General features: G+C 29.4%; 1 protein-coding gene across 1 annotated transcript in view; it reads left to right on the top strand.

Annotated features, from left to right (window-relative positions):
- The window catches only part of LOC119662716 (receptor-type guanylate cyclase gcy-13-like), a 100,392-nt gene that overhangs the window by 72,399 nt on the left and 7,968 nt on the right, over positions 1 to 20,025 (top strand). The window contains exon 3 of the mRNA XM_038072413.1: positions 14,947 to 15,581. Coding sequence (XP_037928341.1) covers positions 15,365 to 15,581 — 217 coding nt within the window. The 5' untranslated portion in view covers positions 14,947 to 15,364. The remainder of the gene's footprint in view (positions 1 to 14,946; positions 15,582 to 20,025) is intronic.

Genomic DNA, 20,025 nt, shown 5'->3' with positions numbered 1-20,025 from the left:
AAAAAATATGCACCATGAATGGTCAGCAAAAGATAATCCGATTATTTAAATAATAAAATTGTTTGAATAAAAACACTTTTACTGTTCTATATCTTCTGTACATTTTATGTGTATTATATGTTCTTATTAAAATAGAATAAAATTGGACATTTTTTTTTACAGAAATGGAACTTTTTTGTACCAATTTTGGTACAGAAAAAATTTTTGAAGTAGCAGCCGTGGTTGAAATATGTTTAGAACAAAGCTTACCTCAAAAATTGTAATTGATAAAAACTTGATTTCAACTTTTGTACTGGTTCAGATAATACTAAATTTTGGTCGTCTATTTTTAACTATGTCACAATGTATTTATTAAACTAAACACCATCCGTAAATATTGATCCAATATATTTCCATTTTTAGGTGGTATACAACTTAAATGTTCTGCATATATTTAAGTTGAATACATAATATGTCATATAATCTACTATCCATAACTTTGTATATAAGCCCAGGTTTAGCTCTATCGTGAATTCTGCCATCTGCTTTCTCTTAAGATATAATGGCAACATTAGTTTGTGATTCTAACATTCTAAAAACGTAAAATAACTTTGTGACTAAATTTATGTCCATTCGGTATTCTATCCAGCATCATGAAGACCTATTTATGTACTTTGTTAATCAGTAACTCATAACGATTGCAGGAAATTAGAAGACGTGAAACTAAACTCAAAATTTTATTTTAAATTTATATTAAAACAACAACTGTGTAAGTTGTTGTTCGCTTTAAAATGTATTTAAACTTGATGAGAATTTTAATTGTAAAAAATGTTGTAATGCAAATATTGATTTTATATGAAATAAATAAAAATTATAAATGCATATATTCTCTTAAAAAGCATTGAACATTTTCTCTATCATATAAAATTTCATAATTTTTAAAATTAGAATTTGTATTATTATTTGTGGAAATATATAAGACCCATAGTATATATATTTTTTATTAGAAGTTTTGTTAAGAACTTTATGTTATAATATAGGTAAAATTAGTTAAAAACAAATTCTCTTTTTGAATAAAATCGAAGGCTGTTTAAATTGTAAATTGTAAGTTTTGTTTAGCCGTGAGGTGAAGTCGTTTGCAGTTGACATCTTATCTTGATCATTTAATTATAACTAATTATATATATAATTAATTAATTAATTTAATTATATATATTCATTTAATTATATAATTTAATTTAATTATATACTTAATTATAATTATTTGTAATTATATAATTAATTATAATTAACGATATATTTGTTAATAAATTGAATGTTTAATCATTAACAGTGATTAATTTTTTGAATTTACCATATAGTAAGTTTATATATATTTTATTTGGTTACGTGTTTGGTTGGGTAATTGTACACCAGTATATTTATATGGTGAGGTCTAAAATGCATCAGTGGTTTTTACACTAATCTGGTCTGTGTCAAGGAATTTCTTTTTAAAATTTGCATCACGCATATTTTTTTATATCCATGAGGATGGTTTCGGTGCACAAATTAGTTTACTACGCACGGATGATTGTTGCTATATAGCAGGGCGGCTTAAAAGCTGTGTATCAACTTGAGAACAGTCACCATGATCGTGCTGGCATTTATCAAATTAAACACAATCAGGCACTTTATCTTGTATGCTTTCTTACTCCTTAACCCCCACCCCTCAATAAAATTTGTTGAGATTCCAAATTATGTGACCTTAGTGTTATGAGTCGCCCACTTACCATTCTTACTTGATCTGTATAAGGCAGTAAATCAGCAACTTATTTAGTTTTTTGGCCTAAAAACACTGATTCTTCTATAAAGAAAGTTGTGTGCAAAACACTGAAGGATGCTTAAGGCTTTTGTTTGTATACACTGTTCCTTCTGTAAAGGAAATTGTGTGAATATCACTGAAATATAGTTGTCTTTTTTTAGTAGTCAGAAATCGCCAAAAGTCACTGCGTGAGACTTTAACCCACTAACAGCACCTGTTAGTGATGATTTGCAAAATTATAAAATGCACACAGCACCATGAAGATACTGTGAATCTCATGCTGATATCTTACGAAATTTTGAGTTTCTTTTGAGGAAGCGGAGAGCGTTTAGACAAGGAGTTGGTATCTAAGTTACTTATGACGACTTAAACATGTTAAAGCATCATCAAAAAAAGTGGACATATATCAATAATCGAATGTGTTTTATATGCTCTGTGGTTTCTTCTTCGCTGACGAAGTCACTAAAATTTTGATAAACTCTCTGTACTAAGTATGTGTGTGAAGTGAAATTATTATTTAAGTTTTATTAATTCTATTAGTTTCGTAGACGTCTGCAGACCTTACCTAAATCTTTAGTTTTGCATGTGTGTAGTGTATTTCGTTCGCTTTAGTTTACTTGAGGTACTTTATTCAATTGTCAATTACTAAAATGACTAAAATATTAAGTTGGCCAAAATAAAATATTTTTAAAAATTTAGTTCCGCATAACAAACGACAACATCTTGTGAAAATAATAGAGTGACCTCTTAATCAAATCCATGTACAGTACAGTCTTGTGACGAAGAAGGTACTCTGCTACTACAGGAAGCGCTTAAATGTGAAGTCATTTCAGTTGTCAGATTGCGGACGACAAATGCAAAGCGGTATGGTTCAAGTGAAATTGTCAGTATGTTCGGTATGTGGACAATTCAGTTACGGGTAATTACGTGTGTGATTTCTCGAAAGTCTGTAAGCCTATGTACATAACAAGATTGAGTTTTTAAAAAATTTTCAATCCCTTGTCCGGTAAGCAGATAGACGGCTTCGTCTTGCAAGTGCAGCGAATTAACAAGTCGACAATTGAGAATTAATTTCTTAGTGAATACAGAAAAGGCTTTGCTTTTGTATAGTGCGAAAATTTGTTAAGTCTGTCGCCTTAACCTGTGGGCCCCAAAGCCGCCGGTACAGTTGAATTCAGTTTTCTTTGCGGTTTCCACTTCAGCTTTCAAATTTAAAATTTGAAATTTTACGCTAATTCCCCGTATGCAGCGCTCCTCGCATTTCTGCTGTCACTGCACAAATATTGAAATTCTTTTAAATATATTTCTGCTTTCGTATCTTTGCTCCGCTGCAGTTTAAAATGAATTTTAAATGAATTTTAAGCGGTTATTTGTGCTTTTCGTCACGCTAAATGCAGTTCCACAAAATCACAAAATTTCAGTTTTATCTTTTTTTGGTTATCAAATTTTGATTTGCTGTTAACTGTTGTTTACTGCAATATAATTGGGATGGCCTTGAGTGACCACGTGCACAAGTGCTAGAGCATGGTGTGGGTTTGGATGCGGATGCGGATGCGGGTGCGGGTCAAGCTCAATCTCAGCCTCGGCTTCATGTATCTGCGTTGTTGCGTACTCATGCCCTACAATTTTATGGATTTGCGTTCTTATCGGCAAAAGCATCTGTTGCAGTGTATCTGAAGCATGCATTTTTATCTGCAACCATTTATTTTGTTTCAACTTTTACTTTCATTTTCAGTTTCCTTTTTTGGAATTTAATTTATTACATTTCTTGCCGAATCCGCTGATTAATTATTGTACAAAGTGACACAAAATAACATTTTTCCCGTTTTTATTGTGTATATTGATCAACATTATTTGCAAAAATAATAAATCCACTTAATTATTTTCATTATTTTTATTATTTACAAAATGTAAAATAAAAAGTTATACCAATGAGAATGATAATGACAGTAAACAGGATTATAGTATATTAAAACTGCTACATAATCGTTTCATTTTCATCTTTTTATAGAATTTAATTAAAACTATAAAAATGTGTTAATTCGAATTTTTATATAAGGTTATATCCTATTCTATACAATAAGTTAAATATATGATTTTCGCTGGAAGAAGCTTCTTCTAGTAAAGAAGAGTGTTCTTTTCCAAAAGGCTACAATTTGTATAAACAACATTAGATATTTTAGATATGTGTATTAGATATATACATTAGTTACTTCTGTGTCCAATATTTTATTTCTTTTTAAAAAATAAAATAAGCTAAGTATATGATTTTCGCTGGAAGAAGCTTCTTCTAGTAAAGAAGAGTGTTCTTTTCCAAAAGGCTACAATTTGTATAAACAACATTAGATATTTTAGATATGTGTAATAGATATATACATTAGTTACTTCTGTGTCCAATATTTTATTCCTTTTGAAAAAATAAAAAAAAGTCAAATCATGACCTATATTCCATTTACATTATTTTCTTCTTTATACTCCTAAGCCTAATATTGTAATTTTTTTTTTAAAAAATAAAATAAGCTAAGTATATGATTTTCGCTGGAAGAAGCTTCTTCTAGTAAAGAAGAGTGTTCTTTTCCAAAAGGCTACAACTTGAATAAACAGCATTAGATATTTTAGATATGTGTATTAGATATATACATTACATACTTCTGTGTCCAATATTTTATTTCTTTTTAAAAAATAAAAAAAAGTCAAATCATGACCTATATTCCATTTAAATTATTTTCTTCTTTATACTCCTAAGCCTAATATTGTAATTTTTTTTTTTAAAAACTAAAAAAATTCAAATCATGACTTATATTTCATTTAACTTCTTTTATTTGAAATACGTCATTACTGGTTATAACGCTATTGAGTGTCTCATTCATGACTGCGAATAGATAATTTAGAGATGCAGAGTTATAGATAATACGTATATTTAAATTAAAGGTGGGCGTCATTACTAGTCGCAATTTTTTGAAATTTTAAAAACTGTACGATTTAGGTAAAAAAATAAGTTATAGAATATTTATTAGTAATTGTTTATTAAAATAATGTCAAATATAAACAAAAATTTGTATTCTAAATTGAAATTAGAAAATAGTACATCTTTAGTTTTTATGTTAAGCTTTATAAATAAAGCATAAAGCTTTGTATCAAACTATAGAAATACTATAAGATTAAAAAAAATGAAATTTTCTAAAAAAAAAAAAAAGAAATGAGTATCTAAAAGAACCAAGCCCATCATAAATTATTTATCTAATCCAAACGATAATGTCTAACTAATTCTTTATAACATCTAGTGTGTATTTAGAATATATTCTTTTGCCTTTTAATTTATTTAATAGATATAGAAATAGTTAATAGAAATAGATTTAATTTATTATAGATAACTGAAGTTCACTTCTATGCATATAATTTAATAAACCAAAGATATGGAATGTTCACAATTCACACTAAGCGAGTTAATGTTCATTAACTACACAATCTTCTAAAGTTGTTGCTGTTGTATATGTGTTCTTTATTTTTAAACTCTTTTACCTACTACTCTCTTCTTTTTCGAAAAGAAAAAGTCATATACGTTCTACGTTCTATACGTTATACATTCTACTCAAAAATGTTGACTTTCCTCCTTTGTATTCTATCCTATTAAATCAGGATTAATTCAGAAATGGAATAGAGACATCTGGAAACTTTTTGTAAATAGATTAAGTTCTTAGATATGCAATAAATTTCTAATTATACGTATTTTTGGAACATGTCATAATAATAATAATAATAAATTCAGAAACTCTCGCGGTATCCAACAAATTGGTTCAGGTGCGTCTCAATTTTTGCGTGGTTCATTCAAATTTCTGATTGGAGTTGAAAGTGATATGGTATGTTATGTGATTGCATACTGCAGCAAGAAACCTTAAGTTTATAGAGTGACTTAGTCAGATGTCTACTATGTCATAACTGCTTAAATATAAAAAGTAAAAAGTAGATTATTGGTATTGCCATTATTTGTTATCACTCTTAATGGAATACTATATAGCGACTTCACAATCAACTAATACGGTATTTTGTTTGATAATGTATCGATAGTATTATTTTCGTCCTGAGCCATGCTTTTTCTAAAGTCTCGAGTTATTGATATCTGATTAAGATAAAGTGTAATATCTGTACGGCAATATTGGAGACTAGAATATATTTAATTGATTACATATTTTAACAATAGCCGTTATTTGTTCTTTCAGAGTTGTAAAAAAACAGCATTAAGTCTGGTTGAAACAAATTGGCATCACTTTTAAAATATTTCAAATGTTTCTTTTTAACATTTGTTTTTTGTTGTGTTGTGTACAATATGAAAAATAAAAATTATACAGTAAACTTAAATTAATTTTAATAAAAAAAAAAACAAAATATATATATTTAAAAAATAATTTAGCGATATTTTAAGTTGTTGAAAAGTGAAATGGTACTTTACTGTTGTATCCTTGGTTATACTCATAACGTGTCATAAGGAACGAAGAAAAATACCATACTGCTAAGTTAGTTCCACTCTCAATAGAACAACTTTCCAGATAATCACAGTAATCTAAAATCAGATAAACTTACCTTCTTAAGTATATCTTTTCACAGAAAATTAATTATGCGTTAACAATTAAAATAAATAAACTTTCAAGATGCGAACTTACTTACACTGTGTTGTTGCACAATCCTTTTAAGTTTAGACTATATATGTACATTGTGACCGAAAGGTTTTCGGAAGTTCTCATTTAAAATTCGCGCGCTGTATATTTTTCGATATTTTAAGTTTATGTAGTTTGGCAGCACTTTCCTTAATTACTATGCCAAAAATGAGCGCGATCTGTCAGACAGTTCGTTTACGGCAGCTGTTGAAACCAGTTCACCTCAGTAGTGCGTTGCGAAAAAAACAATGGAAAAAAATATTGAACAAAGAGTTTGCATCCAATTTTGTGTTTCGAACGAAATTTCGTGTGCAGAATCGTTGCGAATGCTACAAAAGGCTTATGGGGAATCAGTTTTATCGAAAACTCAAGTTTATGAGTTGTACAAAGCCTTTCAGGACGGTCGTACGACCGTCGAAGACATGCCGCGTTCTGGACGACCTTCGACCTCTACCACCGACGAAAACATTGAAAAGGCAAAGGAAATCGTGTTCCAAAATCCTCATGTGAGTGTTAGAGAGATAGCACGAGAGCTAGGCATCGGTCGTGAGACCACGGCCTCAATTGTGGAAGGATAATTCATGGATTTTTCATGACGATAATGCTCCCTCGCACCGAGCCAACATTATCAACGATTTTAAGGCCAAACATTCAATAAATACCATCGAACAGCCACCGTATTCACCTGATCTTGCACCGTGTGACTTTTTCCTGTTTCCCAAACTCAAATTACCACTCAGAGGAACGCGAGTGGTACTCTTCAACAGCACTTTTAAATTGATTTACACATTTGATGGAAGATTTTATTCGAATATTAAAAGCAATCATAGGATCATCAGAAATACATGCACCATAGTAGATTTGAATAAAAATATTCCTTATATCGTTTAATTATTTTAAGAACACAGTAACGCTGGAACTCTTAATCCCGGTTACTATATGATACGAGATTTATTTAATAACTTTTTTTTTATTATATGTGGTCTTCTCTAATTTTTAAAATGTGATGTATCGAAACGTTAGTAGTTCTTGAAAAAGGTAATATCAATGAAATAATAAATATAATGCAGTAAGTGTTATAAATCCGACAGATTCTGGGATAATAGTTATAGGAAAAAGTGAGAATCGGTAACATGTATGTCATACTCCAATTTAAGACCATACAATTCTAATGTGAACATCTATCTATTCAGCATATTATAGTTTTTTTTCGATTCAACCATTTTTGAGTTTTGTGGAAATTGGGTTGGCTCTGTTTGTCTATATCTTTATAATACATGTTAGTTTTTTTTTTACTAAACATAAGACTATATGATAGACAGAACTGATACTCCACTGCAGGCTTAAATTTAAAATTTGTTGATGTGAGTTTTATGTTTTACTTGAAGTTTTAAGATATTTTTAAGTACTAGCACTAACCTAGTATATATACCATTAAAATTTGTAAGATTATACATTATTATCTTTTGTTATTTTTTATATATTAAACATATATCTCCCAACATTTTTTTAAATGACTAGAAGAGTAATGTTTCATTGCAGATTTGTCAGAGGTGTATTTTAAATTAAAGATACTCCTGGATATGACCAATATCGAGTAATATCGAGACTTTAAAAAACATGAAAAAAATGCGTTGTAAAATAAAAGTTTTAGATTATTTGACAAAATAATTGAATTAATTTAATTTAATTTTATTTATTAAAAAAAAATTTGAATGAAATTTTAAACCGCTTATCGCCTGTGAAATTTTATATAATTGTTATTTTACTTCTGTCACATGACACTGTCGGTACATTTTGTGCAAGGTCTTCAGAATCGGACAAAAAATATTTTCCATGGAAATTTTAGGCTGTTTTGATATAATTTTTATTAATAATTATTAATAATAATTTTTCGAAAAACATAGTATTGAAATTGATTGTATAACAATGTTTAATAAAATTAAAAGTTATTGATATATTTATGTGGGTTTACATATGTTAAATAACATAAAGTTGACTTACGTCATGTCATATATATCATTGTTTTTAATTATTATTAAATTTCATTGATTAATTAAGTATTACATGAGAACTTAAAATTTAGTTATTTTATAACAGTATAAGCCAGTGACTTATTTAGGGTGGTGGTTAAGAGGGGTGTTAATTTTCTCTTGCTAACATAATCTATAGATTATATTTGTTTTCGTATTAATTTGTCTTTTATTTATTAGTGTAAATATTATCTAGAAATCTTGATAATAGAGCATTTGGAACATAACTGTGGAAAATGACAAAAAAAAATTCTATATAAACTCGGTGTTCACATTACCTACATTGACTTTTATAAGAAGTGCTGTCTAGAATATTTTATCCACTTTGGCACAATTCTGGTTACGTCACTAATATAAGACACCATCAGAGGTATATCAAAAACTCGGAAAACGGATATCATTTAACGATTATTAAAAATTTTTCGTATAAAATTTCTTGTGTTTAACTTAATTGCTTGTTAGTGGCTAGAAACTAGAATAGAAATAACCCAATTGAGTAAAAGAGTTGATTTATGTTTTGCCCATTATATCACTTTGGTGATATAATAAACACACCTTTAGTGTATTTATTGTTTCTCTAACTGCAATAGTTCCAGAGTTATGATGTGGAAAAATTCAGTTATTTGTGGACTGGTGGAGCCAGTGGATCGGGGTACTGTAACTATAGTTAGTATTTTGTGTTGCTTACCGATCCTAACTGAGCAGAACAAAATCTGCCCTTTCAAATAAACGCCAAAAATCGGCTGTCGAGGACATTTTTACTTCGGTCGATAGTAGTAGCTCCGAACACAGCAGTTTCCTTGTCACCTATATTGAATCCAATCTGAAGATCTCATACGCCTGTTCTTCTGTATTTTAAACATCATTAAAACCATTAAACAATTTGCTCAACTTATGTGTAAAATGTGAAAAAATGAATTTTTTAATAAAAAAATTTTATGAAGTCTACGGAAAAGCTTAAAGATAACTCGGAGTAAAAGATAATAATTTAATTAAATTACTTAAGTCTCTAAAAAATCAAACTTCATGTTTTAGTCAATAAAATTTAAAAATTATATGGAATGATATTAAGATTATTTTTTAAAAAATGTGAAATCACTTAAAATTTTATTTTGCAATCAACTTTTTAATTAATTCAATTATTAAAGTGCTACATATACTCACCTTTATTAATATTATTAATAAAGTGAATCAAATTGTTTATTACTAAAAATGGGAATAAATAAGTGCACAAGTTTTTTTTTATTGCAATCATTAATATATAAAAAGTATTTTAATTAAAAATATGTTTTTTTCATATGATTTAAAATTTAAAGTGTAGCAGGTTCAAGACATTAGAAACTCATTGAAAGTTCAGGAACTGAGAGCTTACTGTATATATACAGTATCTATACATATTCATATATCTGTATCTACATTACATACGAGTATCGAGTGTTTTTTTTAGCTGCATGACAACTTAAAATGATAACACAAGACAGAAATATTGTTGGAATGAAATCAAAATTTTTTTATTATAATCTGGTAGATAATTTCATGGCATTTATTTTTTTAATATGATTTCCGACATATGTCTGCCTCACCTACGAGTTACATGGTACATTCGATCAGTCCAATTTTCGACTACTTTTTTGACGGTGTCAGTGGCGACAATGGTGGCATGAACATAGTTCTATAAAAAATAACAGAGAGGCGTTAAGTTGCTTGAACGCGAGGGTACGTTGGCCAGTTAACAGGATCACTTGTGGAAATAAAGTTGTCAAAAAATTACTTTTGCAATAAATCGATTGTTAAGCATGCTGTATGGCAACTTGCGCGGTGTTTTTGGATAAGAATAAACGGGGTTCTAGCTCCCACTTGAGCAGAGTACTGCGACCATGATTGATCTTTTTGGAAGCTGCTGACAAAAATTCAGACAGCATGCTTCGATAGCGCTCACCATTTACCGTAATGGCAGATCGTTCCTCATATCGAAAGAAATAAGTACTATTCTTAAGTGTACACAAGAGTTCCCGATCAAGTTTCCTGTTCTTAGTTCTCAGCCGGATAGCCACAAAGTCTCATTCATCTCACGAATGTTTAGGCAGATTAAGTTGTTGTGTCAACTTACCTGACAGTAATCTCAGTTCTGTTCTGCTGAGCAAGTTTGTCTTACACTAATATGTTATAGATACATACATATTTTTGAGCAAAACAATATATTTGATTTTACAAAACAACTAACTTTTTCTCCTCCGCTAATTTTTTTATCATTGCAACTCTGTCATTTTCGATTTAAAAAAATATTTTCTCAATGATTTACTTAACAAAATCTTGAGATGTTCTTTCATTATTCAGTTTATTTTCGATATATTATTGTAAACTTTTCAGATTATTGATTTGTGTGATGTGATTTTATATTTTAAAAATTTAATTATTAATACTGTGATTATCTTTGAGCTAAAGTATCTTTGAGCGAAACGTGCAAAAGTACATTTGACAATATTTACTTACTGCATCTGTTCGAATATATAAATTTTAATTATAATTCTTGATGTACAATTATATGCATCTATTAGATTAGGTTAGGTTTGGTTGGAGTGGGGATCTATACCAAAACCCACTGACGTTGAATTAATTGCTCGTTGTGATCATCATACGGACAGCGCTTCCTTATTATAGTGAAAACGGATCAAACCAACAAGTTTATAAACTTGGCGAAGTCCTGAATTTTGCAAGATGAATGTTGAGCCAGATTGGTAAGAATAGGTGATAAAAAGATTTTTAAGCTTCAATTAGTTAAATATGCATATTGACACAAAGTTCTACGCGGATTTTTTCTTCTCTTCAACAGCACAATCATGCTCACCGCGTACTAGGAAGACATTCTATTAGACTGTGTCAACCCTATAATGATATATATCTATTAAATCAATAAAATATGTATGATCATTACTCCCAATTATTTTTTATGACTCGAATGGCTTAAAAAGTGAGACCAGTTCGCAAGTTAATTCTGAAATAGACACTGACCCAACTAAGGGGTACCGTTCAAATGATTTGTCTTGTCTTACTAAATATAGTATAGTGGGCTTACGTTTATTATGTATTGTGTCCGATGTCTAATTCTTTGTTTTCATACTATATTATTATTATTATTATTATTATTATTATTATTATTATTATTATTATTATTATTATTATTATTATTTATTGATTCATAAAAGATTTTCACTTCTTCTTCGGACAGAAGTGCTTTATCAAAAAAAAATACGCCTATGTTCTCTGAAAATTGGACATACACCAATAATATGACATATATTTTCTATTTCATGACGATTACACAATGAACAATCACGATCAGATGTATTAAACTCTCTACCGTTCAGAGTAAAAAGACCGCCTCTACATTTAAAAAGTAGACTCGATATATGCTGAGTGTTTTCGAAATAAAAATTATGCATAATGTCATATTGTAGCTGTGGGTACATGTCATGAGATCCCGACCTAGCATTCGTTACAAAAGAATCGTGTTCCCCCCGTTCATATAAAGTTATAATATTTTTGTGCAATAATTTAAGGTCCATTCTCCTAAAACTGGTTATTGAAACACCCAGTTCTAAACACATATTTTCCCAATCTTTGGCCCAATATATACCTTTACTAATTATAAGTTCCGCTAATATTCGAGGAAGCCTTGTGGGGGGGAGATTAAGAATTTTTCTTACATATGCGAAATGTATTTGTATTGTGTCTAAGAACTGCGTCGGTAAACCCGTTTCTAAGTGGAGCATATAGTTGGGGGTGTTAGTGGGTAGAAATAGTATCTTTTTTATAATACTATATTAGTATCGATATTATAATTAACACTTTATCTAGGTCTTCGAAGACATTTTCTTGCCTAAAACGAACAACAATTATAATTCTCTTACGTGTGAAATGTTTTGTATAGCAGGATCTATGGTGTCGTTTTGCTGATAAAGCAAGGAAGTTATACATTTACTATACTACCTCAAATAAATTTATATTAATGATTAATAATTGTAATTATTATTTTGTTTATTGAACTCATACTATTAATTGAATATCGAATTACATTTGCTGACGTTGGGGTTTGCTGCATAATTTTATGTAAAAGGCAGTACAGGTAAGTTGTAAACAAACCGAGGTTCAGTGGTCTTTTGGGTTCAACGCTTTACAAAACGCTGTTCTTGGCACGTAGTCATAAATTTTGGACATAATTATATGAAAATTACATTTAAAAGTAAACACCATATAAAAAGTGAAGAAAGCAAATTATTTGATATACATTTTAATAAATATGAGCATAGAAATTCAGTTGTAATTAAATACAAGTGAGTGTTACGATGGAACAATCTATATTTAATCAGATATAATATCCTGCGATTATTAGAGATTTAATGTTATTATTTCAGTTTTAAACATCTGTAAATATTCTTTTATACATAGAAAGAAATTACTGTTAACAACTACTGTTACTACCTAATTATCGTTTGATATTATTAAAAGTTATATATAAGCAATAACATCATAACAGAATATATATAATATATATATATAGCTGTCGGAGAATATTTGAGTGGTTTGCAAATCAATATCGACATCAATATATACAATGGAGTCCAATAAAAGGAACTTAAAAGAGAATGCATATATCTTTAATGCAGTTCAAGTTATTAAAAAAGATAAAAACACAGCATCTAAATTGTCGGAAAGATGAGATTGTGATACATTTAGGAACTTTGTGTAATAGTTTAAAGAGTTTTGTGTGAAAACTTAAATCTAAAGTGAAAATAACAGTGCAATCTATTTTGTGGTATAAAGTGCAATTAAGTAGAATGTGTCTATTGATAGACAAGTTCAAATGTTTTTGTTATATAGTAGAGAAGCATGAAAAACCTCATATTTTCTATCGTCATTTTCGACTATATTTTCTTTTCAAAGTGAAATTTTATTTGAAGCCAAGATTATGGTTAAGAAATATTAACAAACGGGTTCAGTATCCGCGTATGAGTTTCAATAAAATAAATAAGGTCTGGAAAATTCCATCATAAAATATTACTTAAAGAATTGATTCAAAGATATAACATAAATATATAACCGAAAGGTATAACCTAAATATATAACCTAAATATTTAACCTACTGATGTTAATCAATAACCGTTATTTTGTTGGGCTTGTATTAGAGACTTTCTCCAGGTGTAGCAAATTCGTTTAATAACATTTAATCTTCATTGGATTGTTTTTTTTTTAAAGTAGTGCAGTATCGAAGTAGAAAATTTTAAAGTATTTATATGCGAAACCTAACTTACGAATAATTTAGAAAAAATTTTGAGTATAATTAAGGTATCCGTAAAATTGTTCAAACACTTTTCAAAAAATCCAATCTGACCATTCTAACTTATGAACTGACTTAAGTCAGTTAAGTTAAGTCAGATATGTAAGGTATCAAATTAATGGATATTTATTGGACTTATTAGACTAAGAAAATTGGTGTTTAAGTTAAGCTATTTAGATGGATCGCTTTTGAGGTATGGACTTAGGTTTAAAGTTATATTGGGTTAAACTCTTCTAACTCTTCTCCCAAGAGTTAAAGGATTTAATACATATATTGGACGAATAATATAGATGTACAGGTAAAGCTATTTAGATGGATCATTTTTGAGATATTTTTTTAAAAAAAGTTTTTTTTCAAATATACGATTCTATAACAACCTGTGTCTGTGTAAATATTGAAAATAGACCACTCCATCTTATATTAGTTTTCAAGATCAAGGAATCATGTTGTGACTTAAATAAAATTAATACAAAACATCTTTTTTAAAAGTTTTGAAATATTGAAAATACTTTTGTGTTGGTTTCAAGAATTAAAACTTAAAAATGCTTTCAATGGATAATATATTTAGTGAAGTATGTATAATAATAGATTAGATCTAGTCTGTATCGCACGATTGCTTTTATTCCTTTTTTGAAGGAATAGTTTTCTAAATTTGTGATCTTTGAATGGTAAAAAATCCCTAAAAATCTGTCTTATTAAATTATATTGTTTCTTCGTAGAAGGGAACATCTACTCTATTAGACAATGCTTAAGTAAAAAATTTTAAAATAGTGCAGTGTTTAACTTTAAGTACATTTTGCAGTCAATTTGAGCACATAATATAAAGTACTATCTTACTTTTATAGATCAGGTACATTAATGCCTCGTTTTTAACTAAGGTAAATAAACTAGAAATTTTATTTCAGTGCAATGATGGCAAGTTTATAAAAGTCAACAAAGATTCCACATGATTAATAGACTTAAGATGCCAAAATTAATAATCCATAAAAATCTGAAATTGTTGTGGACCTTTTCAGTAGTGAGTTCGGGCAAAAAATAAAACAATAAAGCAATTCCGAGCAATTATACAAAGATTTCAGAAACTCTCTTAATCGCTAATAAAATTTTTAATTAAAATTGAACTTTTGTCTTTGATTTCAGGTGGAGCGCAGCAGAGTGAGCTAAAACTGGAAGGAACATAATGCAATAAATATATATCGTTTTAAATACATCAATGAAAACTTATAGAAAGAAAAGAAAAAGATTGAAATTATAGAATTCACTTGGGGCTATAAAACGATTTAATTTTTGTCACCTTCAATTTTTTTATGGATATTTTTTTGAGGACGGAAAGAACGTCAAAAATTGTTATATAATTTTACGTGTGAAAGTTCAAGAGCAACACTTAAAATTCTATTAAAAATTTGGCAGAAATTAAATAAGACAAACAAAATTTGTTTTAGAACTTGAACTCTTTTTCAATTCAAAGCTATATTTACGAATTAAAATTATTTCACACATTTAAATATATTGAAAAACAATTCCAATTAATTCGCATTCAATTTATTTATGTATAAAAATGTGTAATAAACGCTGTTACTTGCACTCCATGACGTCCATTCGATTTATAATTTTGTTGCTACTTTTTGACACCGTGACCACATTGATCTCTGCAGTAATAATTCAAGAGACAATGGATGACTTGCCGGACACTGTGCAACCATCATCAACTACATCTCCAAGTTATGACGAAACGTTTGAGCCAGAAAAATTCAACTATAGATGTCTAAATACTGGTAAGTACGCTACATATTTTTACCTACATAAATGGACTTATAAAAAATTTTTTTATGAAGTACAGTTGCGAACATTAGTTATGCACTTAGTTATTAAGTTATTTTTTAACTCAAATTTTTATGTGCTTTGATTTCGAATAGAAATAGGGTTTGAAAAAAAAACTATTTTTTGAATAAACGCATAAACCACAGCTATATGAGGGTCACTGTTTATATTTTGAGCCTTGGCAACACTGATTATTGTCAGGTGTCATCTGATGTTTTGACATTATTAAACATATTCGTAGCTTAATTTAGACTTTTTTGCCAAAAGAACGTCATTTTTGTTATTTACAGTAATTTCTAAATTGAGTGTTGACGAGAAAATGAAATTAACCCGCGAAAATTTTCGATTTATTACGATGATTTCTAACGACTTTCGACGTAAACAGCAGTCGACTATATGGGTGTTTCAAGATGCACCAAATGCAACAAAAGTTGTTCGCGTTCGAAGCACTTCGAAACAAATGGTCGCTTGTTTTTTTCGTGAAAACTGGTCATGTGGAAACTATACGGATACCAGGAACGTAAAACGACCAATTCCGAATGGTATACAACCATTTGCTTACTGGATGTCTTCAGTGAAATACAGATAACAAACAAGCGCCGTCAATTTATTCTCCATCTCCATCAAGCCAATGCGAGTACTCCCACATCTCGTCTAACAACCGACTACGAGTATTTCAAAAATCAAGTTGATAGGTCATCCGCCATATAGTCCTGATTTGGCACCCAATAACTTCTTCTTGTTCCTGAACGTCAAGAATAAATTGCGTGGACAACGATTTTTGTTGTCCTAAAAAGCCGTTAGTGCATTTAAAAACCATGTTTTGGAGGTGTCTGAAGAATATTTGAAAAAATGCTTTAGAAAATGGTTCAAAAGCCTGGAAAAATATATTAATCATAAAAGACAACCATAAAGCAATTTATGGTCAACGACAAGTTAGTATTATTTCATTATTTGGTTCAAAATATAAATAGTGTCCTTCATATCATTATTCGTAATTTTATATAAAAACTTTTCTTCTTCTTCTTCTAACAATTTCGGCGCTCTGTTTTTGATATACTTTTGTACACTCCCAACCATTAAGTCTTTGTGTATATGTACATTTCTGATGTACCATGAAGCTTTTAGCATACGTCTTAGTACAATATTCTAATAAGTTTGCAGTTTGCTAATTGGAGATGGAGCAACAGTGCCATAAGTAATATAGCCATAAAGTAATTTAGATCTAATTATTTGCTTATAGAAAAGAATTTTATTTTTGATATTCAACTTTTTTTGTGTTAATGGTTTTAGAGCATTCAGAATTATGTTACAAGCCAGCTTTTTAAACCTTATGTTATATTCTCTAACCAAGTGTATCTTCTGTCAATAGTTAGACCAAAATATTTAACATTTTCCTACCATTCCATTTCCACGTTATTGACTTTTATATTCCTTGTTTTTGATTGCTACGTCTTGTAATGAATGGCAATTCTCCACCTTAAGAAGTAACTCATTATCTTATCAATAACAGAATAAGCATTTTTATCTATGTCTATAAGACATACATGCATACATAGATCTAAATAGGCTAACAGCATTATCATTAATGATAATAAGTAAGTAATTAGCTGTTATAATCTGTGGTAGGTCAAAGCCATAATTTCCTAATTTTCGGTGCAACTTCTAGTAATCAATTTCCCGATCGTCCTCTTACCTTAAATCTACCTTGTATTCATTGGAGGGTTCTTTTATTGGACTGCTATCTGGCTTTCAGATGACGCTGTAAAACCGTTTTATTCATTGTGGTTTGAAAAATTTCAAGCTTAATGGTTATGTACATATGGATATATGCTAAAAGGATCCTTAAACTTTCCAAACTTTTTTATTTTGAAGTACGAGAATTTCTTATTTGTCACTTCCATTTCTCAGTAGGAAATAAAGATTTGATGATTTTAATATTTTGAATCAAAAAAAGATTTTCCAAAGCATTCTCTAAATACGAGACTATCTATAGTTAGTTGATGAGATATAATAAATTTGCATAAGTGCACATTCGTGTAGAAAATATATTTGAAATATTAAAGAATTTGGACTGAACTTGAAATTCTTCTATACAAAAAAAAAACCAAACAATCTTCAGCTATTGCAGCTGCAGTGTTGTTGTTTCTTTTGTTACTAGACGATTTGAATTACAAAATATTACTATGGATACATGTTCATAAAATTTTATTTGTCTGCCAGAAGTTTATAGACTTCCCACGTTGATTTATACATTTTTGCTAAATAAGTAAAATGTGTTCTAAGCTTTTATTTTCATTATGTCGGACAACATTGAACTTGAAATTTTCAGACATAACAAAAATTAATTGTGTTTATTCAGATTGTTTATTTTGAAATAATGGTTGTACTTGAATGCACTCGCTCTCTGAATGCATATTGGCACAATGCACAGCGAGTGAAATCGAAAGCGGCTAAAAGTGAAACGGTAAGCAAATTAAATGTATTATGCACTTCTGAGATGGATAACTGTGGGTAGAACCTACTAGCCAGGCTTTATAGGAAATAGTCATGTACCAAATCCGAGCTTAAATAACTCGACCTTAAAAAAAAATAAATGTAACAACTTCACTAAGTAATGAAATATGTAAGCTGTATATATATATATGTACAATATCATATATAAATTCTATCATATATAAATTCATAACTCCGTTTCTCTTCGACCAGATGACAATTTTGACAGTAGGATAAATTTTTAACTGACGTATATAATTACCTAGAAAGGTATATATCTTACAATAAGGTGCACGGGACTTTTCAAAACAAGAATTATTGGTAAAAGATTAAAGGCACACATATATATCATGTAATGAATGGTATGCAAACAGTCGGTACCGACTAAACGGTTATAGTCTTTAAAGTACTGAGATGTAGAGAATAAAACTTTTAACTGAAACAGATAACGTGCAAAATTTGAATACCTTGAAGAATAAATTGAATCCCAATTATTTGTAGTAAGGCACTTAGATACTTTAAGTAATATACTTGAAAATATAATTCATAAAATCTCGGTGAGATTAGTTTCAATATGAATATCTTTATTGTGAACTGTTTTTTATTATTAGAATTATATTTTTTTAATAGCATTAGTGTCGTTTCAAAAAAAAAAATAAATAGGTGTATACTGATAAAGCAGTGGTAATAAAGGATACTTAATTACGATTGTCTAAGTCCTCTAACAAATCGTTCAGTGAGTTCAATTTTAAACTACCTATAATTGGCTTTATTTAACTAAATCGTCTGAGTCAAGAGTGAGACATTTCGAGACCTTTTTTGCAAAACATTTTAACTCTGTGTCTGAAATAGAGTTCAGTTCCAGCAATCACTTGTGATATAGAGCATTGTTTGAGTAAAAGTTAGTTGTTTTCATTAATTATTTATTTATTGTTTTTTTTTTATTCCAAGTGAATAAAATATTTTACGCATCTTAAAATACGGAAGCCAAAATTTTTTCTATCGACAGATTTCGGGAATTACTGTTTACTTATCGTCTGTGTTGTAGTATAATTAGGTCATCAAGTCCATTGTCGCATACTGCACGGAAAAATACTATTTCTATTGGGCTGATATAGCGCCCAATATGTAGATGTGATATTTATTCACATCTACAAGGTTTCAGCTATCATCCAGAACCTTTTTATTAGTCATTTAAAACGATTTCAACAACTCTGTTTTTATTTTTTCGGTTATCATCGAAAACATTATCCATAGGATCAAGCATTATATCCAGCTTATAACCATTATTAATCTTAGCAAATAATCGACAAATAGTGAATTGCCAAAATCATTAAAGTAGAGTTATTAAAACAACTGTAACTTATGAATTAAACAATAAGTAGAGATGAAATTTTGATACAAAATGTGACTTGTAAGTTCTTGAAGTTTAATGGTTTTAAATTTCCAACATTATCTTTCGGATATGAGGGATGCTATATATATTTCTGTGTGTGAGCTCGCGTTGTCATGGTGAACAATGATTCGTCTTCTCTTGTTCGTTTTTCGAATTACTCCGAAGACTTCAGGCAAATAAATTGTGGTGTACCACTCAAAAGTGATTGTCTTTCGCTGCTTAAGCGAAACAGTCGCCACAAGACCAGGTTTGCCGAAGAAACAAGCGATCATTTGTTTCGAAGTGCTTCTTCCATGAACAACTTTCGTTGGATTTGGCTCGTCTTCGAAGACCCACACGGTCAATTGTTGTTTTGTTTCGGGCTCATACACATAGATCCATGATTCGTCACCTGTGACGATCTTATAAACGTCTTTTAAAGCACCATGAACGTATTTTTTTAACATTTCTTTGCACCAATCGACACCAGCCTTTTTTTAAGCGATTGTCAAATTGTGTGGGATCCA

This window comes from Teleopsis dalmanni, chromosome X (assembly GCF_002237135.1).
Source record: "Teleopsis dalmanni isolate 2A chromosome X, ASM223713v2, whole genome shotgun sequence".
Classification (NCBI taxonomy): Eukaryota; Metazoa; Arthropoda; class Insecta; order Diptera; family Diopsidae; genus Teleopsis; species Teleopsis dalmanni.
The sequence above is the reverse complement of the archived record's forward strand: the minus strand, read 5'-3'. Positions and strand labels throughout refer to the sequence as shown.